General features: G+C 50.5%; 7 protein-coding genes across 7 annotated transcripts; 3 read left to right on the top strand and 4 right to left on the bottom strand.

Annotated features, from left to right (window-relative positions):
* Positions 1 to 285: 285 nt before the first annotated feature.
* CI109_101379 (uncharacterized protein) lies at positions 286 to 758 on the top strand (the record flags this gene model as incomplete). The annotated part of the gene is made up of 3 exons (XM_032006220.1): positions 286 to 466; positions 544 to 659; positions 714 to 758. The coding sequence occupies 3 exons, from the start codon at positions 286 to 288 to the stop codon at positions 756 to 758; spliced, it is 342 nt and encodes a 113-aa protein (XP_031859433.1).
* Positions 759 to 844: 86 nt separating this feature from the next.
* On the bottom strand, positions 845 to 3,708 carry CI109_101378 (uncharacterized protein; the record flags this gene model as incomplete). Its single annotated transcript, XM_032006219.2, has 11 exons — positions 845 to 1,296; positions 1,358 to 1,415; positions 1,466 to 1,732; positions 1,790 to 1,993; positions 2,056 to 2,330; positions 2,381 to 2,405; positions 2,467 to 2,744; positions 2,799 to 2,860; positions 2,918 to 3,342; positions 3,394 to 3,435; positions 3,496 to 3,708. The coding sequence occupies 11 exons, from the start codon at positions 3,706 to 3,708 to the stop codon at positions 845 to 847; spliced, it is 2,301 nt and encodes a 766-aa protein (XP_031859432.2).
* A 456-nt stretch (positions 3,709 to 4,164) lies between these two features.
* On the top strand, positions 4,165 to 6,348 carry CI109_101377 (uncharacterized protein; the record flags this gene model as incomplete). The annotated part of the gene is made up of 9 exons (XM_032006218.1): positions 4,165 to 4,210; positions 4,267 to 4,498; positions 4,569 to 5,106; positions 5,173 to 5,358; positions 5,413 to 5,427; positions 5,483 to 5,659; positions 5,723 to 5,809; positions 5,868 to 5,957; positions 6,025 to 6,348. The coding sequence occupies 9 exons, from the start codon at positions 4,165 to 4,167 to the stop codon at positions 6,346 to 6,348; spliced, it is 1,695 nt and encodes a 564-aa protein (XP_031859431.1).
* Positions 6,349 to 6,707: 359 nt separating this feature from the next.
* On the bottom strand, positions 6,708 to 7,530 carry CI109_101376 (uncharacterized protein; the record flags this gene model as incomplete). Its single annotated transcript, XM_032006217.1, has 2 exons — positions 6,708 to 7,250; positions 7,333 to 7,530. The coding sequence occupies 2 exons, from the start codon at positions 7,528 to 7,530 to the stop codon at positions 6,708 to 6,710; spliced, it is 741 nt and encodes a 246-aa protein (XP_031859430.1).
* Positions 7,531 to 7,853: 323 nt separating this feature from the next.
* Positions 7,854 to 8,437, bottom strand: CI109_101375 (uncharacterized protein; the record flags this gene model as incomplete). Its single annotated transcript, XM_032006216.1, has 2 exons — positions 7,854 to 8,340; positions 8,409 to 8,437. The coding sequence occupies 2 exons, from the start codon at positions 8,435 to 8,437 to the stop codon at positions 7,854 to 7,856; spliced, it is 516 nt and encodes a 171-aa protein (XP_031859429.1).
* Positions 8,438 to 9,069: 632 nt separating this feature from the next.
* On the bottom strand, positions 9,070 to 11,410 carry CI109_101374 (uncharacterized protein; the record flags this gene model as incomplete). The annotated part of the gene is made up of 11 exons (XM_032006215.1): positions 9,070 to 9,150; positions 9,214 to 9,287; positions 9,350 to 9,487; positions 9,554 to 9,893; positions 9,968 to 10,039; positions 10,105 to 10,391; positions 10,458 to 10,567; positions 10,622 to 10,703; positions 10,813 to 10,926; positions 10,983 to 11,149; positions 11,253 to 11,410. The coding sequence occupies 11 exons, from the start codon at positions 11,408 to 11,410 to the stop codon at positions 9,070 to 9,072; spliced, it is 1,623 nt and encodes a 540-aa protein (XP_031859428.1).
* Positions 11,411 to 11,748: 338 nt separating this feature from the next.
* Positions 11,749 to 13,637, top strand: CI109_101373 (kynureninase; the record flags this gene model as incomplete). Its single annotated transcript, XM_065966962.1, has 7 exons — positions 11,749 to 12,014; positions 12,094 to 12,206; positions 12,283 to 12,419; positions 12,479 to 12,799; positions 12,890 to 12,957; positions 13,033 to 13,138; positions 13,203 to 13,637. The coding sequence occupies 7 exons, from the start codon at positions 11,749 to 11,751 to the stop codon at positions 13,635 to 13,637; spliced, it is 1,446 nt and encodes a 481-aa protein (XP_065823034.1).
* Positions 13,638 to 13,815: the final 178 nt, after the last annotated feature.

The following is a 13,815-nucleotide window of genomic DNA, read 5'->3' as shown; positions in this document are numbered from 1 at the left end:
GGTTTAGATTGGTAATCAGTTCCAGGATAGCGATCCGCTACAAGGTCCTGGAACCGGCTGCGATATGATAAACTTATCTTCCGCGCTTCGCTACTCGTGCCGCGACGTCACTTCCTCGCAATGACTTACTTCAAACTGGCTAAAATAGTAACACCCCGTGATACACACACAGATGCATGGCATATCGGTTAATCAGCAATACACACAGTAGTGTCGCCTGCCCTTCGATCATCCTCGCTCATATATACCCCGTTCTCCTGATCACCCCAATCGAGACTTGCAACAATGCAACCTCCACCCGTACCCCGGCCGACCGCTACAGGCAAATTAATCTCTACCGCTCGGGTATTCGTCAAGAAGGGCAAAGAAGCGCGAATGAAAGAGCTCATTGTCGCCATTAGGAGAGAAGCCGAAGCGTCCGAGAGCGGTACCCTCACGTATCGTGCTACGCAAGCATTGGGAACGGGTGAGAACAGCCTTATTCACCTTTCGAAAGTTTGAGAATCGTAAAATGACGGGATCTGCACTTGTTTGTCTTTGCAGATGGTGAATTCCTCATCTTCGAGGAATATGTCGACGAACGGGCCCTCGCACATCACTATAAGGGAGAAGCATTCACAGCAATGGGCGAGATACTCCAGAACGAGGATATACTTGATGTCAGTCCCCAATGCACAGCCGGCGATACACTACTTTTACTGACAATGAGGCAGGTCGAACGGGGTGGAGTGATCATTGATTACTTTGAAGAGTTCTAGCGGGAGTCGCAATCTAGTTCTTATTGTTTATGCAGAATGCACACCACCAATACAATACAACCGATTTCACCTCGCTCCCTTCCACGTCATATCCCACTAAAGTCCACTTGAGAGAACCCAAGTGCCGTCGCTAAGTCGGACGTTGATAGATCGAAGGTCCCGAACATATCAAGGTTGAAGACATGGGTCTGCATTTGACCCATATCTGTATCTGACACGCCGTTCTCCACGGGATGTGAGTACTGACTTGATTGTCGGGACAGATTTGTCGTTGAAGAGAAAGGTCGCGAGACCGCCAATCCTGCAAGTACACCCAACGGATCGCTTTGTCCAATATCTTCAGAGGTGGTAGACAACATAACGCCCTCTTCTTCGGCTGCGATATCGCCCGACGACTCGGGGTTCGTGACCGCTTGATGAAGATGCCCAAGAACAGAATGCCATCGCCCGGCAACGGATATGTCTCGCTCGAGCTCGGATAGGAGGTTGAGGGCTGAGATGATTTTGGACTCGGCCTCGTGAGCTAACTCGGGGCAGACTGCGAAACACCAAGCGTCAGTTACATCAGACAGAGTGACCAGCGTCCTAAAGATACCCACGCGATGGCCATCGGACAAGGTAGCACATCATCGTACCCGCGAGGAAGAGAACAAAACACTGTAGAGAGCGTCAGCCATCATGGCCCGGTGAAGCTGAGTCCTACTCACCATAAGGGGTGTAAATCCTCTTGGTGTGATGCCCTTCCTCCCCGCCAAGTATTCCAAGCTCATTGAGATCACCTCGCTGGCACTCCGGCAAGCTGTCTCCGCATGACGTCTCCAGAAGTCTGGAGGTGGAACAGTGCTTTTCCTCGTCGCGATTGGACTCTGACCGTAAGTAGTTTGAGGATCCAAATAGGCCAGCATGTTCGGCAAGTGCATACGTCGGAGTAAGATATGAGCCCCGTGGTACATCAGGTGAAGGTGAGTGAGAGCCTATACAACGTCTCAAAACTTCTCAAATCATGTTATACGGTGATACAGTTTACTTACCATGTCAGTGCGCCGGTGTCGATGTACCGCTAAAACGCCGGACGAGAACTTGAGACGGTTTGACAGACCGGAGATGAAGTCGAGACACTGTCGATCGATCTCTAAGAATTCACTATTGGGCTCCCACGGTGCGGAGATGGACTGGCCGCGTTGAGTGGCTGCTGCCCATCTGGCTGCTCGACTCCACAGCGACATGACGCTCAACTACAAAGACTAGTAAGCGTTGTGGAATGATCACATCTAGACCGTGGCACGTTTGTCCTCACCGTATTGCCCATCAGGGACCGACTGGCTGACTCTGGAGACATATGTGTGGGAATAGACCCAAACTCCCAATCGTCCTCGTCACATGGTGTCTGGATTGTAACCTCGAGTTTCGGTGTTGAAGCAGAGCCAAATCCGACGGCCAAGGAATCATCCGCGATCAACAACGACCAGACGGTGCGACGAGACGATTCCGCAGTGATTTGTTCGGTCTCGGAGGAGGAGGATTGTATGCCTTTGTAGGTCTCACTGCGCTCGAGTCGAAGCAGCTCGGCCACTAACCCATGCGTCAGAGAACCACTTGCAATCTCTCTCGGTATCACTTACTACGAAGTCCCATACCGATTAACATCTGGACAGCCGGACGATCATCAGTATCACAACCCGACTGGATGAGAAGTCACAACACGCACCCATGATCTGGGTCCACATCCGGTTCCCCAATCGTTCAGGCCCAAAAGATACAGCGCCTGTATACATTCCAGACTCGGCATCAGGCACTGCTCCGCCAACATCAACATTGCTTTATCTTTGTAGTGCCGTCGCGCTTCTTCTGCGGTACCTCCACGTCTCTGGACAAGAGAATTGGACGCTCCAGCCGTGAGGGAGAGAATGGCGTACACGAGAAATGGGGAGATGGAATTCGGCGCATTCTTGATTCGACGAAGGAACGAGGCTCGGTGCAAGAAACCTACGTGAGGACGGTCAGCCGCGTTGGATATGTCTTGAGTCCGGAGACGCTTACCGACTTGGTAAAATGATGAGAAGTAAATTTCGGCAGCTTCTTCAAGCTCCTCTTGCATCAGGCTGCAATACTTACACGGTCAACGGTAGGGATCGACAGAAACAAGTCGCAGAGCTCACCCTAGCGTGTTGATGTCGTCATTGGGTCCCGAATCGCCATCGGCTGCCTCTTGCTCATCGATACGATTATCTCCCGCGCGATCGCGTTTATTCATGTACAAGATACCGGTGCTGGTATTCGATTGAAGCGGCGACTCGTGAGTTTGACGTGCTGAAGCGTAATGGTCGAAGGAAGACGCGGGTTCAGGTTGCGGCAAGATCACGCCTCTTGGCGGGGATCGACGCTGTTGAGTAGATGGCGAGGAAAGTAACTCAGTCGGTCCTACTTGATTGTTGCTGAGAAATGGGTCAAAATTGCCAGGCTCGTGTGCCAGATCATGGATTGTAGCATGGATTGTAGCATGGGTTGTAGGAGCATCGTTCGACCCATCTTTGCCGGTGGAATTGGTATCGCTGTGACGTGATCTCTTTCGAGGTCTTGGTCTCTGTACCGGGAGATCAGCCGAAGTTGCCAATGTTGTAATGGCTGCGCTCACATCTCTCCTATCCACCACGCTGTTGCCCCTGACAAAGATACACTGCGTTGATACCCGTTATTGGCGCTCCACTCAGAGTACATGTAGTAATTGCAAACCCACCTCCTCCGCTTTACCGGCAGATCTGCACCCTCGACACGGCGGTACACCATCGCCATTATCGTTCAAGCACTTGCTCCGTAATCGACGACAGCGACGACATGCTATCGTTCCGCGTCGAAGGGTAGTGGAAGATGTCGGTGTTTGAAGCGGTGCAGCGTCGACCGAAGCGGTGTCATTGTGGTCGAACATGACTGGTGACATGGCAGCGTACATCGAGAGTCGATCAGAAGCGCATACGCTAGTGCCGGTAGCAATTGAGGTAAGTAAGGGTACGATAATGGAAGCTTGATCGTGAACAGGAGGCGAAAACACCTACAGTACGAGGGGTGGAACTGGATAGGGAGAACCGCAGCGGTGGATGTAGCGGGAAAAGATAGTAGCGAGTTACGTAAAAAAGGTCAATCCGTAGCGAGCGCGTCTCCGCGTCTTCTTCAATCGACGATAGCGATCATCAACATCTTGGTCACAGATCGCGACACTCCACATGCGACACAGACGTATTATCAGTCCACCACTACACAACTGGTCCGATAGCCAGGTGGCCATGAAACGGATTCGAAAACTTTAGTACAGATCATCGTTGATCAAACCGTTCATTTCATTGTTGTCGCAATTACAGTCTTAACTTGTACTTCTCACTGCGTGGTTTAAGATCAATAACGATCCACCATGTCCGGTCACGTCAGTATGATGAACGATGTGCTCATCTCGCAGAGTAAGTCGACGTAAGCTTCCGCATACCTCCAGCGGTGTCACTAACTCCTCTGGTAGTGCCGACATCTATGTTGCGCTCGGCGATGAGGAGCATAATATCGAAAGACCCGACCGCGCGACAATTGCTATTGCAACATGTTCGGGAACGACTGACCGAATCGCCTCCCCGATTGCCGTCGGCCAGTGATCTTTTCCCGTCCGATGACGGGGATCTGACAGTACTCGAGACTTTTCTGAGCACAGTACGATGCTACTTTAGCTCACATCTGGTTGTGGAATGTTTGCCCAGGTGAGTTCAGCCGGATGAGTCTTCAAAGCTGCAAACTAGGCCACTCGCTCATTTCGATCATCATCGACAGCCTGATACACCTAGTGGAATCTGTAAAAGCCGGTTCGGCAAGTTGGACACCACAGTCAGACCTTGAACGAACCCTAGAAACATCTGCCTCTGATATCATTCAAGCGATCCAAGCACTCAAAGAGTCCAAATCCCGACCTGAAGGTCTGGAGGGAAGTCTGCTCGAGCTCCTACAATCTCTCGATGGATGCAATCGATATTGCGTCGAACACAACCTCTCACAACCGTACACTCGTGCTCAAACACAAGTTGCAGATGCGTTATCGTTACTATATCCCTCGGCTCATATCAATGGGTATGCTCAACCACCACGCCAAACAGACCAATTTCCAGTCGACTTCTCGGCGGAGAGTATCAGTACTGGGGATCAAGTCGAAAGAATATTGTTAGGTGGGAAACTATCGGTTCCAAGAATGTTTAATGGGTTGTGGCAGATGTCAAGTCCAGCATGGGGAAGTGCCAGTGCGAGCAAGATGGACGAGGCGTTGTTGGGTCTAGTCAGACATGGATTAGTCGCAACAGACATGGCGGATCATTATGTGAGTTCTAAATCGAGGAGACAGTTCCACCGTGGACTAGCTGACACACCGTATGGTGTTCACTAGGGAGATGCTGAGCTGGTTTACGGCTCTTTCCGAAATCGATTACCGTTCGACGTCGCCGATCAAGTCATCGCTGCTACCAAATGGTGCGTGTTTGCGCCTCTCACCGAGCCGGTATCAGAGCAGACGGTCTTGGCGGCTGTGCAAGAGAGAGTGGAGAGACTGGGTGGTAGAGTTGAGCTACTTCAGGTGAGTGTCTGCACTTGATTGCTCGTTCAGTAGCTGATTTTTCGTACACGGCAGTTCCATTGGCAAGATGTGCGTGTATTCTTCCCTTACCGAAACCGCATGTCTTTGACTGATGCTTGAGCAGTACGATAACAAGGACTACTTGGTCATCATCAAGTACCTTGTGCAACTAACCCAGACCCGACCCGACCTGGTATCCGCCATAGGACTGTGCAATTTTGACGCCAAGCGCACCGAAGAGGTGTGCGAGTACATGGTTCACGAGACAGGCGAGGTCGGCATCGTCTCAAATCAAGTTCAGGTGAGCAGCATATCGCAAGTGGACGTTGTTGATGTGATGCTGACGGACACAACATTGGCATAGTTCTCTCTGATCGATAGCCGTCCTATATTTGCGATGGCTGCTGTATGTGCGACGTACAAAATACATCTCCTCACATACGGTTCTTTCGTGAGTGCTGTGTCCGCGCAGACAAAGGTGTAGGCTGATCGGTTTCTCCTAATCCTAGTGCGGCGGCTTCTTATCGGACAAGTGGTTGAATCGAGGAGCGCCAGACGGTTATGGAGAGAAAATTCCTCTGACACCATCACAACGGAAGGTAAGTGTTCGATGACAATTATCCGCCCCCGCACGTCGAGCTAAAGATCATCGTCCATTGCCCCCAGTATCTCGATATGATCTACACGTGGGGCGACTGGAAAGACTTCTCCCACCTCCTTACAACCTTACACGACATCGCTCTTGTCCACCAGGTTGACGTTGCCAACGTGGCGACTCGATGGGTGCTCCAACGACCCGAAGTCGGCGCCGTGATTGTGGGTACCCGTCTCGGGGTCTCATCAAACGCCGAGGCGAATTTGCAAGCCTTCACTTTCGAACTTTCGCCGGATGAGATCGCGACAATCGAGCTGGCTGCTCTGGGCGAGGGGAGGGCAAAGGCGTTGAAGTTGTTCAAGGAAGTTGGTGATTGTGGACAGGAATACCGATAGACTCGCTTTGCGTGAAGTATCTTTTCAATCCTTGAGGTCAATTCGGTAAGGGAGTGTCCCTTAAAACATCGAAGGACATACCATCTAGGATAACATGAGTGAGGATTGGCTAGCTCGTTCTCCTGAAATACTGGTATATGCAGTGGACGGTCTGTCTGTTTCGTGACGCGAGTAATGGCGATTTTCCGAGAACTTGAACGTGGTAAATGCCTGTGTCTTTGAGAAAGTGAAGCTTGAGTCGAGAAAATGGAGACGATGGGGATGGAATGGCCGCCTGGACCAGAATTGGTAGGGGCTGTCCGTGTTAAGTCGCCAAAATGAACGCCTGAGGTACTCGCCGAAACCCCACCCCCTCCTTCTCATTCTATGAGCTGATTCTCCTCTAGCTCTTTCTGCTTGGCCGCGATGGTCCTCAATCTCGCTTGCCGCTCTTCCATCGCGTCATAACTTGTCTTTTCCATCTCTACCCTCACCAACTGAACCACCAACATCCTCTTCCTCTTCCCTGTCGTACTGACATCTCCAATCTTACCTTGTCCCGTCAATCCATCGTCGTCTTTGTCGAAATACAACGCCCAAAGATCCTTCTCCGCGTCTTCTTGTACAGCTACGAACCCTTCCCAACCCTCAAAGATCACCCTTCTGTTCAACTTCGTACAATCCCATGGTCCCGTATGGTGATGTTGCGCCTGTACTCGTGTCCCGTATTTCACCTCGTGTGTTTCTGCATCGACATAGACCCAGTTGAGCATCTGTTGTTCGTTGATTGCAGTGACAAGACCTTCACCCTTCCATCCGGCTGCTTTCCACCTTGACTGATTTCGAGGGTAGGGGAGGTAGTATCCAGAGAACGGGTATGTAGAGTCAGGCGGGAAGCATGAGTCGGTGTGTTCGATATACAGCTGTACGAGTGTATACAGCAGTGTGAGTCCACTTCTGAAGTACACATATTGATGTATGACCGGTGTACAATGCTGCGCTCACCTTGTTATCGTTCAAGACGATCAGCGCTCCATCAAATTTACTACTGTACTGATTCGCTCCGGGCAGCTTGACCATCATATTGGTCTTTTGACCTCGATGCTGTTCTCTCGCATTCGCCTTTTGACCTTGCTGCACGGCCTCGGTCGTACCGATGATAGCGGGACATGCTGCGATGGCTGTGAGGAGGCCGAAGACCATTGCTAGTGATGGGGATGAGGTGCAGGACTAGTGGTGCTTTGGCGTTGTGATAGTAGTAATCATCAGTCAACGTGATGGAAGTTGAGAGGGAGATGATGTTGAATGCGACGTTTATAAATAGGTATAGTGCATGCACAGGTCCAATCTAATCGGCATGTACCCTGCAGGGGATTTGGTGGACAACACGGTATGACTTCATGCATCTAGCTCCGACTACGTGTTTCCTTTCATCTCATCTCCACTACTGGCTACAATATGTACAAGGCTAATCCTACCGCTAATGCTGCGAGTAATGTCCATCCTTCTCGCACGAGGTGTATAGTCTACAACAGGCCAATGGTGATCTCACCCTTGACTCTTGCGGTGAGATGAACCTCGACATCGAGATCCAACGCAATGTTGATCCTCAAACTCCCTTGCTCATCTTTCGACTTTCCCCCACCGGGCTGTTCAGAGGGTGGAGTATCGGCCAGCTCGTTGGGTAGAGGTTTCCTTCGCGATTGTAATGGTTGAAGAGCTTGATCCTCGTTCTTCTGTCCACCTCCTCCACCACCCCCACTGTTACCAGTCAGACCGGACAAAGCTCCGCTAGCCGTCTTGCCAAGTCCTTCGACAGGTTTAGTGATCCCGTTGACATCAACAGGAAGACCACCTTCGCCACCGCCACCGCCACCATTGGATTGTTGGGTCTGGGTCTGGGGTTGTGGTTGAGATTGCTGCTGCTGCTGTGACTGGTCCTCAGATCGGGAAGGTTGGTTGTCGCCATCATCGTTGTCCGGCTTGGGAGGTTGGTTCTCCTCGCCGTTGGATCTGTGATAGCACAGTCAGCGAGAGGTATACATGCAGAGGAACGAGAGTAGCTTCCTTCGGTCACTCACCGCTGCTGGTCTGGTTCTGGCTGAGACATGGTTGCGAAAATGTATGGGTAGAGTACGGCTGTGAGTAGTGTTTCTGCACTCCTGGCGAGTAAGTCCGTCGTTGAATTGGGAATGGTTGAAATGGGAGTGGAACAGTGTCTGAACAAACCTGATTATATATAGATGTGTAATGGTACAAAGTCGCAACACACATAGACAATCTTTCAACGTCATATAGATCAAGTTCCAGACCGCTCCTTTGTGTGATTCTTTGATGGACATTACATCACGTTAATGCGACAAGGGGCGCATCCTTGGACTGACTGGGGATGGTGAAACGCAGTGGAGACAGGTTGCTGTGCAGTGGAGACGTGAGCATCTTGATGATGATTACATCACAAGGGGCGTACAAATCCTCTCGCAGCTTTGACCATGCGGTTTGCAAGGATCCTTCTTGGATGTTGTCGTTCTATTTTCGGATGCAATTGCGGCTTCGTGCGAGAGATACGAGTATGGGGCATTACGTGTGCTCATGGGCCCTGATCGCACCCTACCAGTTATGTGGATCAAATATGCATGGATGAATGAATGATTGATTCCAGCGTCTCGGCCGCAGCAGTCCGTTAGGGATCCTGATACTGCCCTGCCCGTAGTCACAAGTAGTGGAATTCATATCTGTGGCCTATCTATTCGGAGGCTGTCCAGAACCTCGAGGAGGGAAACGCGCTAGTGATAAACAGAGAACAGCGCACATGCCTATGCACTGCATATAACCAACACATCAGCTTATGGCACTGATGCGACAAATACGGATACCGCTACTTACCGCCTCAACAACAAAGGTCATGTACGATCTACCGTTTTCCGCGAAAATTGCAAACAACCACCCAGTAAGAGTAGCTACAGGATTCACATCAGCGATTGACCACTCACCGATGAGAAGTCAAGGGCTGTTCACTCACTCGTGCAGAGGAACCCGACTGTCTCCAGAATAGCCATAGCACTCAAAGCATCTACCTTTTGACTCGGTTCGCACATCTCCGTAATGATACCTTTAGATACGGGAGCAGAACCAGCAGCCAAGGGAAGGAGACCGACGACTGAGTTATGTCGAATTCTTGATCAGTTACTGTTGTCTTCTCTATGAAGGCGGGGACGTGACGTACCGAGATACATTTGCCACGGTTTACGAAGAAGCGCAATTGAACCGGTGAAAGTGGTATCTAACAACATACTGATACAGAGATACACAAGGTCAAAGTGAACGCCCGGCTCCGCCTCCATCGGTTGACAAGGTTCCTCGTAGACTCCCGCACCTTGTTGAGGGACGTCAAAGTCAACCACGTCGATGGGCATGTTCAACGTGGGCGCGGTGGCGATTTGTGCTCCTGTGGGTGAGGAACGCTTTCTAGCATACCAAGCTCGCCCGGTATGAACCAGTCGAGGGAAGCAAAACGATAAGAAGACTGCTCGAAAACTTGAATTGAGGGCCATCATATAACCGTTCTGCAGTAAGCAATAAGCGAGGTATATCAGCGATTTTCTGTACATTCGTGTCTTTCTTGACAGTCCTCACTCACTTGTTCTGATAGGAACGAGAATGCGCTGGTAGCGTAGATCTGTAGGAGGATCGGATTGAAGCCGGTTGCAAGCTGGACGACGATTGCCGTTTCAGTCAGTCAGTCAGTTACAAGAAGCGGGTTGACTGTGCACTCACAACGCCAATGAAAATCCCAATACCAGTGATCAGCAGGCCGGTGTACTTTCTCTCTTTTCCATCCTGATCCACTACATTTCGAGGCATGAACACTTTGAGAGGACTCAACCAATTACTGTTCTGCGCGTTCTTAGTATCTTGATCGTCTCCATGAGGAACATCTGAGACATTAGATTTCTCTTCGTTTCGAATCATGACAACAGCGTAAGCGATTGATAGCAAAGTGAGAGCTGTGGCAGCCTGGAATGGACTAGACACGGTAATGTTGGTACCTGCCCAACCTCCAGCTGTTTCCATGAAGTCCGACTTGAGTAAGCTGTGTTACTCTTGGTACTTCAAAGCTGCTTGCTCACCGACGTAGCCCAACGCTGTTCCGATCATGACGCATCCTTGGAGTTGTCCAAACACCGCAGTTTCCTCAGACGAAGTAACCAGACTGGACGCGTACGAGTTCGCAACAAGCCTGAAGTGGTTCGATCATTAATAGATAGACCTTTATCCTTGTTCCTCAACTTACTGGTAACCTTGAGGTCCGCCCAGACCTGACAGAGCTTGCGAGGCACACATGATCAACACGCCCCATCGTCGTCCGATGAGAACTAGGAAGAGATGACATGACCCAAGTTAGCTGAACGACGAACAACATGAGGATCCAGCCAGCCCGATGAGCAACAAAGGTGACAGTCACAAGTCGTAAGGCGCACTCACTCGCGATCATCTGGCAAACAAGTCGCACAACCGGCCAGCAGGCTTGTTGGATCAAAGAAGCTCTGAAACTGTATGTCTCAATCGTCCATCTTGCATAGAACAGGTTCACGACCGCTGTAAGCCATGCATCTTCAGCTTCTAGCCAAAGGCGGAACGCTGTATTTGCTCACCGAACACAGTCGTGACTGTACCAAGAGCAGTTATAGCTGTGGCAGAAGCACTTTCTACCTCGCCGATATTACATCGATCGACACTTGGATGATATGCACTCTCTCCAGCATTCTCACTGGTCTTGTAATGTTCTTCACAAGTCATCTGACGTATGACATATAGCATCCTACACGCCGAACGTCATTATTGGTACCATCGATATACGGACGGACGAACCGGCGGAGGTAAGGAGAAACAGATGCATAACCAAATGATCATCTGTCACTCACGAGACAGCAGTGAACGAATACGCCATCTGCAAGATGGTGACAAAGACCAGTATATGTCTAATCACCCTGCGATCATTTTGTGCTGACGGCTTCGGCTCTAATGGGAGGAGAGGAGAAGCCTCTGAGGCGGTACTAGAAAGACTGGTCGACGGCGTCATTTCAATTTACTGTCTCCGGATGCTCACAGCAGGGTAGAGACCATGTATTGTGAATTGGGATTTGGTAATAGGGACCTTGCTGTCGACGGATGATGTATAGAATGACAGTAATGCCATTGAACGCACTATAAATCTTAGATAGTCAGTGGACTACGGCACTGATCCGCTACATGTTGTTATGATGTTCCGTGACAATTGTAGCGGTTCCTTAGAAGCGGGACCGCGATTCCAATCTGCTATTTGTGTCTAATCCCCTTTGTAGATAATTCACGTTCAACTCCAAGACTGCTTTTCATACTTCGAAACTGTCATCGTCGACTCCAGTCTTGTCCGTCGCGATGCCCTCACTCCCCTCACCTTCCTCATCAGCGACGCGATGCATCCCCGAGCTCATAGCACAGGGGGAAGCTTCCCATCTCCCCCTCACCTCGTCATCCTTCGCATCGTACCTTGACGAACATGATGTACTCTCACCTGTTCGGGAGGAGTTTGACATACCCGGTACTGGAGAAAGAGAGATCTATTTCTGTGCACATGCTCTGGGAGCGATGCCCAAACGTGTGCCGCAGTTACTAGCTGAGGAAGTGGAATCTTGGCGCGAAACGTGGGTCGTCCTATTCGTGCTGATAGGTAAACACCGCTGTCATTGTTCATCTCGCTGATTTGTCTCACCTCGAGTGCAGAGGTGCACCAGGTCATTCACATTTGAAGAATCCGAATGGTAAACCCTGGACGGCTGGACATCCATCAGGTGGAGTCGATGAGCGATATACCGATGTCATGGCGGACTTGGTCGGCGAGTAACTTTCAAATCTTAATCAGCGCCGTTTAGATCGCTGACGGGCGAATGCACGTCCTCCTTGCTATCGTAGGCGCATTGCCAGAGGAAGTGACATGGATGGGCAGCTTGACAAGTGACCTACATCATTTGCTCAACGCTTTCTATCGTCCTAATAGGAATGGACGGTACAAGATTCTCTACGAAGGAAACGCCTTTCCTTCAGACAGGGTGAGTGAGCGACCGCGTGTATTCCGAGCACTGGAGCTGAACGTCGAACACTGTCCCAGTTCGCTTTCCATTCCCAAGCCCAGCTCGCCGGTCTGGACCCTTGCGATGCACTAATTGGTCTGCTACCACGTCAAGGCGAAGATACCCTCCGCACTTCCGACATCTTGGCAACCATAGAAGAACAAGGCAACACGATAGCACTGATCATATTTGGTGCGGTTCATTGGGAAACGGGACAGTGGTTGGATATGGAGACCATCACAAGAGCAGGGAAAGAGAAGGGCTGTGTGGTGGGCTGGGACTGTGCACATGCGGCGGGAAACGTGCCGATGAGCTTGCACGACTGGGGAGTGGACTTTGCTGTTTGGTGCACATACAAGGTCTGTATGGAGACAAATCCACTTGCACTACAGCATACCCGGGTGCTATTAAAGATACAGGTCAAGGCTGACCTGCTCTCATGGTTGTAGTACCTCACGTCTGGGCCTGGTTCCACAGCAGGCGTGTTCGTCCACGAAAAGCATTTCGATCTACCTCGGTGAGTCCGACATCATCGAACCTTCGAATGCTTACTGTATCGTGACCGGCTGATGTCATTTCTTCTGACACTCAGTCAAGCAGGCTGGTGGGGACACGAACTAAGTTCGCGGTTTGTGTATGCGCCGGGATTCAAGCCAAGAACCGGAGCTGCCGGCTTCACGGTCAGCAACCCTAGTGTCGTGAGCAACATATTGCATGGCTTAACTGAAGATAATGAAGTTCGACTTATATTCTTGTTCGCAGTTCGGCACAGTGCCAGTTCACGCGAGTATGCAAGTGTTCGACTCGATCGCCTCTCTCACTGGCAGACCTCGGAAAGAGGTCATCGGACTTGTACGGGCCAAATCGATCCTCCTCACTGGCTACCTCGAATACCTATTGGCTATTGCCAACTCGCAAACAGATAATCGAATCTCGTTACATGTACTGTCGCCCGTCGACCCCATAGATCGAGGGTCATGCCTCTCGTTCAGAGTCAAGGATCTTTCCGCTTCTGATCTACAAGATCAGTCCAGATATTCAGCAGCTCTAGTAGAATTTTGCGCTAAGCTGGAAAAGAATGGCGTAACGGTCGATAAGCGGGCACCTGATCTTGTACGACTTGCCCCTAGTGCTCTCTACAATACTTTTGAAGAGGCATGGCGTCTCGGTGCAGCAATAAGAGAGGCTTTGATGTGATATGTACATCAGGCCAATCTAAATACAACACCATCGCAGTGTATATGAACGATCTACTAAATATGAACAACCTCTCGCACAGCACTTGAAAATTCATTCTAGACGCACGTGAGAAGAGATGAACAAAAGAAACACAAGTGCGGGAGAAACATGGTGACCTGGTTACAGGTTAGGTCGC

The sequence above is a fragment of the Kwoniella shandongensis genome, chromosome 3, assembly GCF_008629635.2.
Source record: "Kwoniella shandongensis chromosome 3, complete sequence".
Classification (NCBI taxonomy): Eukaryota; Fungi; Basidiomycota; class Tremellomycetes; order Tremellales; family Cryptococcaceae; genus Kwoniella; species Kwoniella shandongensis.
The sequence above is the reverse complement of the archived record's forward strand: the minus strand, read 5'-3'. Positions and strand labels throughout refer to the sequence as shown.